The 15,512-nt window shown below is 58.9% G+C and overlaps 2 protein-coding genes across 3 annotated transcripts; both read left to right on the top strand.

Moving 5' to 3' along the window:
• The first annotated feature begins 1,438 nt into the window (after positions 1 to 1,438).
• SNRNP27 (small nuclear ribonucleoprotein U4/U6.U5 subunit 27) lies at positions 1,439 to 4,213 on the top strand. The gene is made up of 6 exons (XM_065659434.1): positions 1,439 to 1,521; positions 2,564 to 2,684; positions 2,804 to 2,916; positions 3,045 to 3,124; positions 3,664 to 3,728; positions 3,944 to 4,213. The coding sequence occupies exons 1-6, from the start codon at positions 1,485 to 1,487 to the stop codon at positions 3,996 to 3,998; spliced, it is 471 nt and encodes a 156-aa protein (XP_065515506.1). The 5' UTR covers positions 1,439 to 1,484; the 3' UTR covers positions 3,999 to 4,213.
• Positions 4,214 to 4,753: 540 nt separating this feature from the next.
• Positions 4,754 to 14,843, top strand: MXD1 (MAX dimerization protein 1). Of its 2 annotated transcripts, none has more exons than XM_065659431.1 (7): positions 4,754 to 4,929; positions 5,009 to 5,105; positions 8,617 to 8,646; positions 10,517 to 10,631; positions 11,472 to 11,631; positions 11,708 to 13,688; positions 13,812 to 14,843. In XM_065659431.1, exons 1-6 carry the CDS (start codon positions 4,833 to 4,835, stop codon positions 11,890 to 11,892), a joined length of 684 nt encoding a protein of 227 aa, XP_065515503.1. In that variant the 5' UTR covers positions 4,754 to 4,832; the 3' UTR covers positions 11,893 to 13,688; positions 13,812 to 14,843. The 2 variants fall into 2 exon arrangements, with proteins under 2 accessions (XP_065515503.1, XP_065515504.1); XM_065659432.1 differs by having other exon boundaries at positions 4,798 to 4,929; positions 11,705 to 13,688.
• Positions 14,844 to 15,512: the final 669 nt, after the last annotated feature.

The raw sequence follows: 15,512 nt of genomic DNA, 5'->3' as shown, positions 1-15,512 counted from the left end.
AGCGATGCTTTGTCCTGACACTGCTCCAAGGCTGGTATTAAGGGGACAAAACCAATGGATCAGCCCCTATCCTGCTCCAACACCCAGGGATTTGCCATCTTCATGGGGACAGGGCTTCCTGCGGGTCCTGGATCCATGGGCTCTGTGTTTCCTCACCCCAATCCCATATTCCCACATGCCACCACCAGGTTTTCAAAGCCTTTTTGCTCTTGGCTTTCGTTTTCCCATCTGGAAGAGCAGAAAGCCAAAGGGAGGAGGTTTGGGAATGCAGGATGGGTTTTCCTTGCAGGGCAAGTGCGTTGGAGAGTGAAGCATCAGGCCCAGGGGTCAAAAGAGGGGACCCTGAGCTCCCACATACACCGTCCATGAGGACAAGCAGTGCCCATCACCTTTATATCAGCCTTTGAGATGCCCCCCGCAGCTCCATACCCATTTCCCATGGGATGCTGTTAACTGCCACTGGTTCTAAAGCTCTTTGGGGCCCCTTTTGCCATGGAGCTTGCATGTCCCAAGCCACAAAGCCCCATCGGGATGGCTGTGCTGCCTCTCGGGATGCCATGGTTGGTTCTTTACAACACTGCCGCACACCCCTGCGATGCTCTGTATCCATGGGCTGTGCAATTCCTTTTCTCCAGGGGTTTTTAGAGGAGACAGGGATTTATTTCCCCACTTGGAAGCCCGGGGTGTGTCAAGCATCTCAGGCAGCATAGGGAAGCAAGAGGTACTGGTGCCTTCACCAGGTCAAATAGCTGCCACCATGATGCTGGTCCTCGCTGCAGATACAGGGTTACATTGACATGACTTGTCAGGGCATCCCTCGGCCCATCCCATCCTCTGGATAACATGGATAACTCCCCCTCTATCCCCTACCAGCGTTTTACCCACTATTGCAGCCCATTGGCTTGCTGCTTCCTCCTCCTTCCAGCCCCAGGCTGGGCTCTGGATGTGGGAATCTTGTGGCAGGGAACCGGGAATGCATCCCTGGATGCAAACCATCGCTCCAAGAGGCGCCCATTGCTGCCCATGCAGCTTGTGCCCATCGCCCTCCACGCCTGCATCCCAACTGGAGAGGAGAGGCCAGTTCCACCGTGGGCAATGAGGAGGATGATGATGATGATGATGGGGTCCTATGGACCGGGGAGGGTCCCATCGAGGATGCGCGCGATGAAGCCGAGAGGGGGCTCTGCCGGGGGGGACCAGGGGGAGGGCAAGCGCCGGTGTCCGACAATCGCTGTGTGTAAATAAACCCCGTGTTTGGCACCTCCAGCGCTGCGGAGCTTCGGGGGGCGGCCCCGTTGTGGGGCTGGGGTTGTGGGGCTGGGGCTCGCACCCTGCTCGGGATGGGGATGGGGATGGGGTCAGCCCCGCTGCCATGGGGAGGTTGTTAGAGGGGGCGGGGGGTGCGGAACGTTTTGGCTGCGGAACCAAAAGGCGGTGGCACCGGTTGCCGGAGGAGCCGGAAGTGAAGGCGCTGAGGGGCGGCCATGGGCCGCAGCCGCTCCCGCTCGCCGCCGCGGCGCGGTGAGGAGGGGACCGGGATCGGGACCGGGATCGGGACCGGGCTGGGGGCTCTCGGAGCGGGTGGAGGCCGGGGGTGTGTGCATGGATCCGGGCGAGGAATGGGCATCCATGGGCAGCGCGGAGAGCGGGGCTGCGGCCCCGCTGGGCCCCGCTGGGCCCCGTTGCCCTGCTCCTGCCGCACGCACCGGCCCCGCGGGGAGCGGCCTGCGGGGGGGCGAGCACCGCGGGCCTGGGGCAGGGGCGTTCCTGCCGCCGTTCCCGGCTGTGGGGGGCTGGAGGGTGCTGGGGGGTGGAGCTGGCACTGCACAGCCTGGGCTGGGGGGAGGGGAGCTCAAAGCGCACCCAGCTCCAGCCCCTGCCACGGGCAGGGACCCCTTCCACTGGAGCAGCTTGCTCCAAGCCCCTGTGTCCAACCTGGCCTTGAGCACTGCCGGGGATGGGGCAGCCACAGCTTCTCTGGGCACCCTGTGCCAGCGCCTCAGCACCCTCACAGGGGAGAGCTTCTGCCTTATCTCCAACCTGAACCCCCCCTGTTTCAGTCTGAACCCATCACCCCTTGTCCCATCCCTACAGTCATAGAATCATAGAATAGTTCGGGTTGGAAAGGACCTCAAGATCATCCAGTTCCAACCCCCTGCCATGGGCAGGGACACCTCACACTAAACAATCCCACCCAAGGCTTCATCCAACCTGGCCTTGAACACTGCCAGGGATGGAGCATTCACAACCTCCCTGGGCAACCCATTCCAGTGCCTCAGCACCCTCACAGGGAAGAGCTTCTGCCTTATCTCCACCCTGAACTCCCCCTGTTTCATTCTGAACCCATCACCCCTTGTCCCATCCCTACAGTCCGTGATGCAGAGCCCCTCTCCTGCATCCTTGTAGCCCCCTTCAGACACTGGAAGCTGCTCTGAGGTCTCCACGCAGCTTCTCTTCTCCAGCCCCAATGCTCCCAGCCGGGCTCCTGGGGGATCCCGTCAGTGGGGTTTGCACCCAGGAGGGCTGAGGAAGCAGGAACTCACCCAGGCTTTTCCCAGCGCAGAGCGCAGGCGTTCCCGATCCGCCTCCCGGGACAGGGAGCGGCGGCGCAGGGAGCGATCCCGGTCGCGGGATAGGGACAGGAGGAGGAGCCGCTCTCGCTCCCCGCACCGGCGACGCTCCAGGTGAGAGGCAGGAACGGTGGGGCTGGGATGCGGGGCCGCGCCGGGAAGCGGGATCTGGGTAACGTCGCGGTGACGCCGCAGCCGGGCCGGCGCGAACCCGCCTGCGTTTGTCTCGTCAGGTCACCGCGACGGCACCGCTCCAGCTCGTCCTCCCCCCCGCGGCTCAAGGAGAGGCGGGATGAGGAGAAGAAGGAGATAAAAGACTCCAAAGGCAAAGAGCGGCAGATCACGGGTAAGGGAATTGGGTTTTCCTCTTTAAATATGGCCCCAGTGAGGCTGGGATTGGTGCTGCTTTAACGTGGTCTTGTCACAGCCTGATGGCTGCTTTTATCCAGCTCTTTCATTCCATTGCCTTGGCAGAGGAGGATCTGCAGGGCAAGACGGAAGAGGAGATCGAGATGATGAAAATGATGGGGTTTGCGTCCTTTGACACTACAAAAGTGAGTGTGGATGAGCACAATGGAACCTGCAGCCACCTCTTGACGCGCTCATTGTGCCCTTTTGGGGGATACTCAGAATAGAATCACGGAATCAGCCAGGTTGGAAAAGAGCTTTAAGATCCAGTCCAACCATTCCCAGCACTGCCAAGGCCACCACTGCCCCATGGCACTGAGGGTGTGTGAGCACTCGCAGGGCCAGTGCCTGCAGCCCTGCCCTGGGCAGCCTGTTCCAGTGCCTGAGCACCCTCTGGGGCAGGAATTGTTCCTCAGCTCCATCTAAACCTGCCCTGGTGCAGCTTGAGGCCGGTTCCTCTTGTCCCATCCCTTGTTCCTTGGGAGCAGAGCCCAGCCCCTCCTGGCTCCATCCTCCTGTCAGGCACTTGTAGGGAGCCATCAGGTCCCCCCTGAGCCTTCTCTTCTCCATCCAAACCCCCCAGGTCCCTCAGCGGTTCCCCATCACCGCTGTGCTCCAGGCCCTGCACCAGCTCCATTGTCCTAACCCATTGTTTTAGAACCTCTTTTTACTTCATCCCTTGCAGGGGAAGAAGGTGGACGGCGCCGCGAACGCGTACGCCATCAATGTGTCGCAGAAGCGGAAATACAGGTTCGTGCACCGCGAGGCTTTCCTTCTTCCAGTTGGGAATCCCAATTGGACATTCCCCCGGGGTCCTCAGACAACCCCGGCGCTGCCTTGGTGGGAGGTTTCCTGCCCTCGTGTGTGTAAATCCACAGGGAATTCCATTCCCTGATGCCGCCGGGTACCACCAAGGGTGTTTCCATGTGGATTTGCTGCTGACTGTTCTATCCCTCCGGCCACAGGCAGTACATGAACAGGAAAGGAGGATTCAACAGACCCCTGGATTTCATCGCTTGATGCTGCGCTGGCACCGAGCGGGATTTCCCTTCCCAGAGCCCGGATTTTGGAGGGATTTGGGATTATTCCCAACAAATCCATCATCCCCACAGCACGTCCTGGAATCCCTCGCTGTTTTTCATTACGATACCCCCCACGGGTCGTTCCTCGCTGGGATTCCATTGTGTTTCCCCTGTTATTTTCTGGCATTTCAATAAAACCCTGTGTAAATATTAGTACTTTTAATTCTTACTTTAATAGTCTTCACTTTGAAGCTTCTAGAACTGAACCAAACCACGGGGCACCTCCACAGCACCTCACTGAGGCTCTCAAATTGGGGGAAAAAAACCCTTTTTTGGCTTATTTTGGACAGCCTGGGTGCTGTTTGCTGCATCCAAATGCCCTCAGCCTGCTACGCTGCCGCCCTTAGGTAATTAACGCCTTCTGCTAATGAGCATCAAGCCTTGTTATACCTGCAGCTGAGGCCCCGCCCCCTTTCCCGCTTGCGGCCTCGCCATTGGCTGGCCGCGCACGAGGTGTGGCCGCTCGCGCCTCCCAATAGGGCGAGGCGGTTGTGTGGGCGTGGCCAACGGGCCAGACGGCGTGGCGCTCTCATCCAATGACAGCGCGAGGGAGGCGGGGCTTCAAGGGCAGGTTCCTCCATCCACCCTGCCGTCTCGTGCTGCTGCTGGGCGGGGCGTCTTCCCGGCGTCTTCCAATGAGCAACGGCGCCGGTGAGGCGTCCACCAATGAGCGCCGGCCGGGGGCGGGGCGGGGCGGCCGGTTGAGGCGGACACAGCCGCCGTTGCTCCGCCGCCGCCGCCGCCGCTCCCGGCCGGGCCTGGCCCTCAGGCGATGGCGGCCTGCGGCGGGGTCGGTACCGGTACCGGTGTCGGTATCGGTATCCAGCTGCTGCTGGAGGCCGCCGAGTACCTGGAGCGCCGGGAGCGAGGTACCGCTGCCCCCTCACCTCCCCCTCGGGCCCCCCCCGGCCCGGGCCCCGCCGGCCCTCACCGGTTGTGTCTCCTCAGAAGCCGAGCACGGGTACGCGTCGCTGCTGCCCGGCGCGAAGGACGCGGGGGCCGGGCAGCGCCGCGCCAAGGCCCGGAGGAGCGGCGGCGGCTGCAGGTAACGGCCGGGACCCGGGGCGGGGGGGGCGGATCGAGGGTCAGGGTCAGGCCGCCATTGGGGGGGGGGGGCCTGCGGCCGGGCCCAGTGCAGGGGGTGCCTGGCGGTGGCAGGGGGGATCCTGCCTGGGGGCGGGGCGGTTCCACTGCCATGGGGTGCGTGGCAGGGCTGGGTGGGACCCCTCTGTCCCTGCGGTGCTGAGGGCCCAGCACCGCTGCCATGGGTGTGTGGCTGGATGGGGACTCCCCTGTCACTGGGTGACCAAGCTGGGCTACATCCTGCTGCCATGGGTGCTTGGGATGCAGTGGGGTCCTGCTGGCACAAGGCACATGGAAGCACTGGGGGGGACCCTTCCTTCACTGTGGCTCCAGCACCGCTGCCATGGGGTGTGTGGCTGGATGGGGACTCCCCTGTCACCGGGTCACTAAGGCAGGTGATGTCCTGCTGATGCAAGGCAGGATCCTCCTGTCACTTGGATGCTTGGGATGCAGAGGGGTCCTGCTGGCACAAGGCACATGGAAGCAGTGGGGGGGACCCTCCTATTATGGGGGTGCTGGAGCTCCAGTATGGTCCCACTGTCATGGGGTGTGTAGCTGGATGGGGACTTCACTGTGACCAAGCTGGGCTACATCTTGCTGCCATGGGTGCTTGGGATGCAGTGGGGTCCTGGGGGATTGCTCCTGTCACTGTGGTGCTGAGGCTCCAGCACCGCTGCCATGGGGTGTGTGACCGGATGGGGACTTCCCTGTCACTGTGTGACCAAGCTGGGCTACATCCTGCTGTCATGGGGCACCCTCCTGACAAGATACAGTAGGGTCCTGGGGGGTTGTTCCTGTCACTGTGGTGCTGAGGCTCCAGTACCGCTGCCATGGGTGTGTGGCTGGATGGGGACTCCCCTGTCATGCAGTGACCAAGCTGGGCTACATCCTGCTGCCATGGGTGCGTGGGATGCAGTGGGATCCTGCTGGCACAAGGCACATGGAAGCACTGGGGGGGGACCCTTCCTTCACTGTGGCTCCAGCACCGCTGCCATGGGGTGTGTGGCCGGATGGGGACTCCCCTGTCACTGTGTGACCGAGCAGGGTGACATGGCACTGCTATGGGGTGCCTGGCAGGGCTGGATGGGACCCTCCTGTCACTGGGTGCTGGGGCTCTGCCCTCACAAAGCCCCATAGTCCTCCCCCCCCATCCCCATCACAGCTCCATCAACACGGCCCCATCAGCACCCACAGCCCCAAACTCAGCCTCACCAGGTTGGGCCGGTCCTTTTGGAGCATCCCGGTGGGATGTGAGGGGAAATCTCCTGCTTTGGGCACATTGGGGTTGGAGACATGCAAGTGTCTGACGTGGCGGCAGGGTTTGCAGCAGGGAATGTGGAAGTTGGGCTTTTGGTTTCAGGCATGCGCTGCTGAAGCTTGGGAAGTGAAACCACGCTCGGGGTGGGATTCAATCCCTGAGTGCTGCTGTCCTGGGGAAGTCCTCAATTGTCCTCCCCAGAATCCGTCCAGAGCCTCCACACGGGTTCGCCCTCACTGTTCTGGGGTCCCCAGCGTAAGGACACGGAGCTGTCGGAGCGAGTGCAGAGGAGGCCATGGGGATGCTCAGGGGTTGGAGCAGCTCCCGTATGGAGCCAGGCTGAGAACATTGGGGCTGCTCAGCCTGGAGAAGAGAAGCTGCGTGGAGACCTCAGAGCAGCTTCCAGTGTCTGAAGGGGGCTGCAAGGATGCTGGAGAGGGGCTCTTCATCAGGGACTGTAGGGACGGGACAAGGGGTGATGGGTTCAGACTGAAACAGGGGAAGTTCAGATTGGAGATAAGGCAGGAGCTCTTCCCTGTGAGGGTGCTGAGGCGCTGGCACAGGGTGCCCAGAGAAGCTGTGGCTGCCCTATCCCTGGCAGTGCTCAAGGCCAGGTTGGACACAGGGGCTTGGAGCAAGCTGCTCCAGTGGAAGGGGTCCCTGCCCGTGGCAGGGGTTGGAGCTGGAGGAGCTTTAAGCTCCCTTCCTTCCCAAGCTGGAATTCAGTGATGCTGAATACCACAGCACCTCCTGTCTGAGCTCCAAGCAGTTGTGCTGAGCAAGCCCCTCCAGCCTGGGGGTTACATCTTTTCCAGGGAGTATTCCATTATTCCTGCCAGGATTGCGGATTGATTGCTTTACCCTCTGGTTTGTACAACAGAAACCTTGGAAAACCTTGGAGCCAGTTCCTGTGTCCCTGGAGTCGCTCTGCTCACTTCTGCCTTTCCAGCGCCCATTGTGGCTTATTCAGGGTCACCATCAGCTGAGCATGGGGAGGGCTGAGCCCTGGAATGCTGCCTCTGCACCGGGATGTGCCCATTGAAACAAGGGAGAGCTCATTGAGCAGAGCAGAGCCTGAGCAGGTCCATCCGCACGCGTCACCGGGAGCCCGTTGCTGCCTGCGTTAGAGGCTGTTTGCCCAGGGAGGAGCACCAGCTCTGTCACATCCTCCTGCCTGGGAGCACCCCAGCAGCGAGGGCTGGACCTTTGAGAGCTGCCATAGCAGCAAACACCTCCTGGAACAACCCCTGCGCTTGCTTCCGACCCTGAATCCCAAGGGATGTTTCCTTCTCCCTCCTGCCATCACCCAGGAGGCAGCTTGAGGTCTCTCGGTCTCATCTCAAGCAGGTTCTGAGTGGATCCGTGGTGTTTGTGAGCCTGCACAGGCTCCGAATTCCCCTTCTGGAAGATTTGGAGCTTGTTGTGCACTTAAAGCCAAGCAAAGGTTTGCTTGGAGCAAGCTGCTCCAGTGGAAGGGGTCCATGCCCGTGGCAGGGGTTGGGGCTGGAGGAGCTTTAAGGTCCCTTCCAACCCAAACCAGGCTGGGATTCCGGGATTCTCTGCTTTATGACCAAGGGAAGAGCTTGGTTTCACCACAGTCATGAGGTTTGCAAGCAGTGGTGAAAGGCTCGGAGAGGGGGGGGGCTTTTATCCAGAGGAAAGTGTGATGGAGAGATCCCATGGGAGCCGAAGACCCGAGTCCTTCCTGGCTGCTTGCAGACACCATTCCCTTGCGTGTCAGGATAACGCCTGTCTAAGTGAGAAGCTTCTCCATTGGGATTGAGTGATGCTGGACTCTTTGGGAGCAGGTTGCTTCAAGCTGGGCCACCAGGAAGCAAATCCCAAGGAGCCAGGACGAGCATCAGAAAGGCTGTGCTGGCTTCCCGAGCATCCCAAAATGCTGCTGGTGAAGAAGACTCTGGCGAGTGTCTTTGGGGCATTCCTTATTTTCCCTTCAGGATCAGGCTCTGGGGCAAACCAGCGCTTCCAGAGCCAATAGGTTTTACTGGCCTCTCATTGCCATTTATCCTGGAATTTCTCCATTATATTGAGCCATCTGCATCCCTTTCTGCTGCTTTCACTGTCCCCAGGGTACCGAGTGGCTCTGGAAGCTCCCAAGGGTTTCAGTTTTCCAGGGAATGTTGACGAAGGCGGGCCTGTTAATGGTGGTGTCCCCAGTCAGACAGGAGTTAATGACTGGTTCTTTCTCTTCCAGGTCGACACACAGTGAGATGGAAAAGAACAGGTAAGGGTTTGGGTGAAGCGCTGCTTTTCCAGGGGTTGGGAACCAAGGTCGGGAGCCAGGGAGGTGCTGAGCTGCGGAGCGGGAGGGCAGGGATGAGGCAGCTGGATAAAGTGGCCACCAAGTGGCATCCCCTGGCACCCGCTTGCCTTGGTTAGAGCGGAGCTGTGCTGAAATCGTGTTGGTTCATTGCACAAGTGGGTGCTGAGTGCTCCGTCCTTCCCATCCCTTCCATCCAAGTGCCTGCCAGGAGGATGGAGCCAGGAGGGGCTGGGCTCTGCTCCCAAGGAACAAGGGATGGGACAAGAGGAACCGGCCTCAAGCTGCCCCAGGGCAGGTTTAGATGGAGCTGAGGAACAATTCCTGCCCCAGAGGGTGCTCAGGCATTGGAACAGGCTGCCCAGGGCAGGGCTGCAGGCACCGGCCCTGCGAGTGCTCCCACACCCTCAGTGCCATGGGTTAGAGGTGGCCTTGGCAGTGCTGGGAATGGTTGGACTGGATCTTAAAGCTCTCTTCCAACCTGGCTGATTCCATGAACAGGTTGGGAAGCTGAGCTTCGATCCAGGCGGAGATTAAACAGCCTCCTTCGCCTAATACCTTAAATCCCATCCTGTGGTGGTCAAGCCTTGGCTGGCACTGGGAGCAGCGATGGGCAAATGGATATCTCATGGGGTATAAGGGCTTGCACAATGAAACGAGCCCATGGGCTTGGAAGGTTCTTGCTCAGGAAATGAATCCTTTGAGGTTTTCCTTCTGCTGTTACATCCCAGTGGGAACTGGGCAGGTTTTTCAGCGTGCAGCAGGTTGGGCTGGGTGAAGCAAGGCACAAATGGGTCTGTGCCTGGGTCTGTGTGTGTGCCTCTTGCTTCGGAGCGGAAGCCCCAGGTTGTGTAGTGCTGGGGGCCGTCAATCCCAGCCTGGTTTGGGATGAAGGGAGCTTCAAGCTCATCCAGTTCCAACCTCCTGCCACGGGCAGGGACCCCTTCCACTGGAGCAGCTTGCTCCAAGCCCCTGTGTCCAACCTGGCCTTGAGCACTGCCAGGGATGGGGCAGCCACAGCTTCTCTGGGCACCCTGTGCCAGCGCCTCAGCACCCTCACAGGGAAAAGCTTCTGCCTAAGAGCTCATCTTAGTCTCCCCTCGGGCAGGTTCAAGCCATTCCCCTTGGCCTGTCCCTACAGGCCCTTGTCCCAAGGCCCTCTCCAGGTTTCCTGCAGCCCCTTCAGGCACTGGAGCTGCTCTCAGGTCTCCCCTTCACACAGCAGAGGGGCAGGATCCCCTCCCTGAGCTGCTGCTCACACTCTGGAGGTGCCCAGGTCTGGGCTCAAGCTGGGTCATGGGGAGCTTCTCATTGACCAACACCCCCACGTCCTCCTCAGGCTGCTCTCAGTCACTTCTCATCTCTGAGCCCATCAGTGCTCGGGAGCAAGGACCTCGTGCTCTGTTTGGAACTCAGCAGTTCCTCTGTGCAGGCAGGTGTCTCTTTACCCCTCGCACACCCAAACCAAGATAGGCAGGAACTTGCCAAACCCCAGCTCGCAGCTGCCCTTTGCTGATGGTGCGGATCGAAGGTGGGTGTTGCAATGATGTCACCTTCACCTTGGTTCTCCATGGAGGAAGGGACTTCCTGGAGGAGCCAGGCTTCCCCTTGGCAGCGGTAAAGGGTTAGTACTGCTGCAGCCAGGCTGGAGGGGTTCCGGGTGCCTGAAGGAGCCTGGTGCTGCTCGGGGCTGGTGATCCCTCAGGGACCTGGTTTTGTGGTCACTGTGTGCCAAGGTGATGGATCCGGATCCGGCTGCTTCCTATGAAACAAACACAGGGAAAGGAAGCGCTCCCAAGTGGGACCTGATGGCTCTGTTGTGATCTGCCTGCAGGCGAGCTCACCTGCGGCTCTGTTTGGAGAAGCTGAAGAGGCAGGTCCCGCTCGGGCCCAAGGACAGCAGGCACACCACCCTGAGCCTGCTGAGGAAGGCCAAACTGTACATCAAGGTGAGCGCGGGCTTGGTCGGTGCTGCTGAACATGGAGACGCAATCCCAGAATCCCGGCCTGGTTTGGGTTGGAAGGGACCTTAAAGCTCACCCAGCTCCAACCCCTGCCATGGGCAGGGACCCCTTCCACTGGAGCAGCTTGCTCCAAGCCCCTGTGTCCAACCTGGCCTTGAGCACTGCCAGGGATGGGGCAGCCACAGCTTCTCTGGGCACCCTGTGCCAGCGCCTCAGCACCCTCACAGGGAAGAGCTTCTGCCTTATCTCCAGCCTGAACTCCCCCTGTTTCAGTCTGAACCCATCACCCCTTGTCCCATCCCTACAGTCCCTGATGAAGAGCCCCTCTCCAGCATCCCTGGAGCCCCCTTCAGACCCTGGAAGCTGCTCTGAGGTCTCCACGCAGCTTCTCTTCTCCAGGCTGAGCAGCCCCAATGTTCTCAGCCTGGCTCCATACGGGAGCTGCTCCAGCCCCTGAGCATCCCCATGGATTAAAGTTGAACCAAGTATCCCAAGGCAGGGCTGCAGTCACCATCCCTGCAAGTGTTCACACACCGTGGAGCCAAGGCCTCAGTGCCATGGGTCAGTGGTGGCCTTGGCAGTGCTGGGAACGGTTGGACTGGATGAGCTTAAAGGGCTTTTCCAACTTAGTTGACTCCAGGGGCTTGACATCCTCTGTTGAAGCCAAGGAGCCTCTCAGTAGCTGAGGGTGGCTGTGTTTAGGTGGCTTGGGGACCAAAAGGGACATTTCACGTGTGGCTGGAGGCTGAGAGCTCAGGATCAGGCAGGGATCTCAGGATCAGGCTGGGATCTCAGGCTGCCTTCTCTCCCTCTCATCCCCTGCAGAAGCTTGAAGACGACGACAGGAAAGCCATGCACCAAATAGAGCAGCTGCAGCGGGAGCAGCGGCACCTCAAGAGGCGGCTGGCGAAGCTGGGCATGGAGAGGATAAGGATGGACAGTATCAGCTCCACTGTTTCCTCCGAGCGCTCCGACTGGGATAGAGGTGGGAGCCGGTGCTCGGGATGGAGGGGGTGGGAGCTCTGCCCGGCCGTGCTGTAACCCTGCTCCTCTTGCAGAAGAGCTGGATGTGGATGTGGAGAGCACGGACGACCTCCCTGCAGACCTCGACTGGAGCAGCAGCAGCCCCAGCGACTCGGATGAGAGGGGGAGCCTGCGGAGCGTCTGCAGCGACGAGGGGTATTCCAGCTCCGGCGTCAAGAGGCTCAAGCTGCAGAGCGATTGCAAACCCTCTCTTGGTCCATAAGAAGCAACTCCCGTGGCTGTTTCACCCCTGGCTCTTTCCCGTTGGATCCTGTTAGGTAGCACACCAGGCCTTCCCATCCTTCTCTTGCACCGACCGAAAGGAAGCCAAACTGTTTGGAACTCAAGTCCCAAAATGCCACTTGGGGCTGGGGGTGGTGAGTGGCTCCCTGGAGCTTCTCTTCCCATCCAGAAACTCCTCTTTATGAGATTCCCACATTCCAGCCACATTTGGAAGCACCTGAGGGTATCACAGCAACCTCCAAAGCCCTCCCTGGTGCTGTCACTGCCTGGTATTCCAGATCTACTCTGTGTTTGCCCGGAGACATCACATCCCCGTAGCTGACGGCAGGGCCCAAATGTAGAGGTTTTGGGGGGAGGATCTGAAGGCAGAGCCGGACACTCATGTAGTTTAGATCCACGAGGGAATGGAGGTGAGTTGTGTCTTGGGATTGCACTGCCAGTGTTAGTCGGGGGGCTCATCCCCACCGACTCTAAATATTCAGGGGAGCAGCACAGCCATATACAGCCCAGCCCTGCCGTGTTCCCAGAGCCACTTCCTCACAGCAGGAATGCTGCTCAGGGAGCAGTGGGTCCTTAGCACCCCTCTCAGGTCGGATGCTTTCATTCTGGGAGGTTTTGTGTCCTACCTAAAACCAAACAGCGCAAACCGTCCCCATCCCTCGTGGCTGCAACGGCGCTGTTCCAGGCTCCTGGAATTCCCTTTTCCGTGCTTCTTGTCTCTGGGACAAGACGTTTTTCTACCTCGGAGAGATGAACAGAGATTACCTCCATCCCTTTAGCACAAAGCCCACACAGACGATGCCTCGTGTCTCGCAGAAGCGATGGCGCAGCAATAACCCGGTGTGGTTGATGGCCCAGCAATAACCGGCGCATCCCAAGCACTTCTCCATCCAGCAGCGATCCCCTGGGCACTCCAAGGGGCTCCTGGAGGATTTTGGTCGCTGCCTTAAGGGACACAAACCTGAATATGCCAAGAAGGACCCAGGGCCCCAGTTAGAGAGCACAGAGAGCAGAGGAGCTATAGGCAGTGTTTGTTCATTTTCCTATGTTCTGGAGGTGACCTTCTTAGGACTTCATGCTTTTATGGATGTTCTGGATACTTTACACATAGGGGTCTGCTAATGGAGGTGTTTCCTTTTCTCCTCAAGCCAGGCAAAGGTCTTTTCCACCCCTCAGCAAACCTCTTGATCCCTGTTGGGCTCCAGCATTGGGCAAGGAACTGCTTCGTTCTGCCAGGATTTCTCCATGTGAAGCCTCCAAAGTGCAGGGAAGTGGAGAAAATCCAACTCAATTCCTGATTTATTTCCTTTTTATTCCTTATTTCCTTTTTATTCCTTACTTCCTTTTTATTCCTTCTTTTGTTTCCTTATTAACATCCCAAATCTGGCTTTGGATCATTTGAAGCCTCTGAGCAGTGGGAGGATGGGGGACGGAGCTGCCAAATCACTGCAGTCTCCCAAATCTCAGCTCTTTCTGCTGGGTTTTAAGAGAGGAAACCCAAAGCCATGGAGGATTACTTGGTTTAAAGCCACTGGAGTTTTCCAACATCCAGCGTGGACCCGGATGCCTTCAGCATCAGCATTCCCGAATCCCAGCATCCAGCCTTTGGCACCTGAGCTTTCAAGGCAGAAAGTGGCAAAGCACAATAAAAAGGAAGCGGAATATCAGCCCTTTGTTTGCCAAGAGCCCTCCCTTGCCCTCTTCTGGAACCACCCTGGCATTCCCAATGAAGCTCCAGATCGCACTACCTCTGAGCAGGGAAGGGTTGAATGGGAGGTAGGAAGAGGTTGATGTTTTGAGTCTCAAGGTTTCAGCTCAGCATCAGTTACTGGTTCTCTCAGTGTTGTGTCTCTCTGTTACCCTCCACTTTCTTGCCCTCTGCTCTCTATCCCTACCAAGGACCAGACCTTTGCACTGTTGGGATGTTCCCACTGCGGCCTGAGGGCAAAGAGAAACAGGAACCTTCCAAACGGATGCACTAACCTGGAATGGGGCTGGAAATGCGGCGCTGGATTCCTGGTGAGCAGCCAGGACCATCTGCAGCGGCTTTGGGTCTCTCCGGGTCCCCCCTTTGCCAGCCTTTTCCTTGGAATTCACTGATCCACCAGCATTCCTATGAACTAAGCTGCAGGTAGGATACTTGCGTAGATGGGGATTCACAAGAGGGGGCGAGGAGCTGCTCGCGCGCCCCACGTTTACGATGGTCGTGGCACAGACCTGGGTTGAAAACACGCTTTTTGGGGTTAGTTCATTTTGCCTTTTTTTCCTCATCCCAAACCACCATTACGGGAGGTGAGACCCATCTCCAGGCAGGGAACGGGAAGCTGATGGGAATGGAGGTCTCTCCAGAGGCAATGGCGCTTTGCTGCCTGGTTTGTCACCCTATAGCGATGGGTTTGGGCATCACCCACCTTTGTTTGGAGCCATTTTGGGGCTGAACACAAGGAAAACCACAGTATCCAAGCCCTGTGCTTCCCGGGAATCATCACCTCCTCACTGCTGAAAGCCACAAGGTTAGTTTCATCCTCTTGCTTTGTCCAGCCAATGAGCCATTGGAACCCCCTCACCAGAACCATCGCAGCACTGGGTTGGGGTTTGTTGGGCTTTGTTTTGGGCTCACATTTGGTGCTTTTCCACCTTTTCTGTTTCATTCGTTTCATCTTTTTGCTTCCCGAGAAGCCGATCCCGCGCCGGCTCCACCAGCCGGGAGAATGGGAATTCTCTTTCCAGCCGTTCTGGTCCTGCTGTAAATACCCCGTTGTCATCCCCAGTCCTGTGTCAGGACCATCTGATGGTGCTTTTTGCTGCAGCTGGCACACGCCTGTTGGAGCACGTGTTTGAGCAGGCGCTTGCTGGGTACCGGGGTAATTCTGTCTCGTTGGACTGTTCTGACTGTTGTTAGAGAATAAATTATTGCAGGATGACAGAGAACCTTGTGCCTGCATCCCGCCCTTCCCCATCCCGTTGCCTCCATCCCTCCCTTCCCCATCCCACTGCCTCCACCTCTCCCTTCTCCATCCCATTGCCTTTATCTCACCTTTCCCTATTCCACTACCTCCATCCTGCCCTTCCCTATCCTGCTGCCTCCATCACTCCCTTCCCCATCCCGCTGCCTCCCGTCTCTCCCTTCTCCATCCCACCCTTCCCCATCCCACCACCTCCATCCCTCCCTTCCCCATCCCATTGCCTCCATCCCTCCCTTCCCCATCCTGCTGCCTCCCGTCTCTCCCTTCTCCATCCCACCCTTCCCCATCCCACCACTTCCATCCCTCCCTTCCCCATCCCATTGCCTCCATCCCTCCCTTCCCCATCCTGCTGCCTCCATCCCAGTCTTCCCCATCCCACTGCCTCCATCCCATTTTGGTACCCAACAGGGCAGAGCTTTGCTGCTGGAAGGGTCTGGGGCTTTCCCTATGGTGTGGGGTTGTCCCAGGGTTTAGGGTCCCCATCCCTGGATGCAGCCTCTGCTGCTTTACAAAGCATGGGACAAGCAGGGCAGGCACCGACCTGTGTCAGGGTTCAGCCCCCTGATTCCAGCCCCTTGGAGTGGTCCTGGATACGGCCACAGTTCCTGTATGGAGCTGCCACGGGCAGGCTCCA

The sequence above is a fragment of the Lathamus discolor genome, chromosome 22 (genome assembly GCF_037157495.1).
Source record: "Lathamus discolor isolate bLatDis1 chromosome 22, bLatDis1.hap1, whole genome shotgun sequence".
Taxonomy (NCBI): Eukaryota; Metazoa; Chordata; class Aves; order Psittaciformes; family Psittacidae; genus Lathamus; species Lathamus discolor.
The sequence above is the reverse complement of the archived record's forward strand: the minus strand, read 5'-3'. Positions and strand labels throughout refer to the sequence as shown.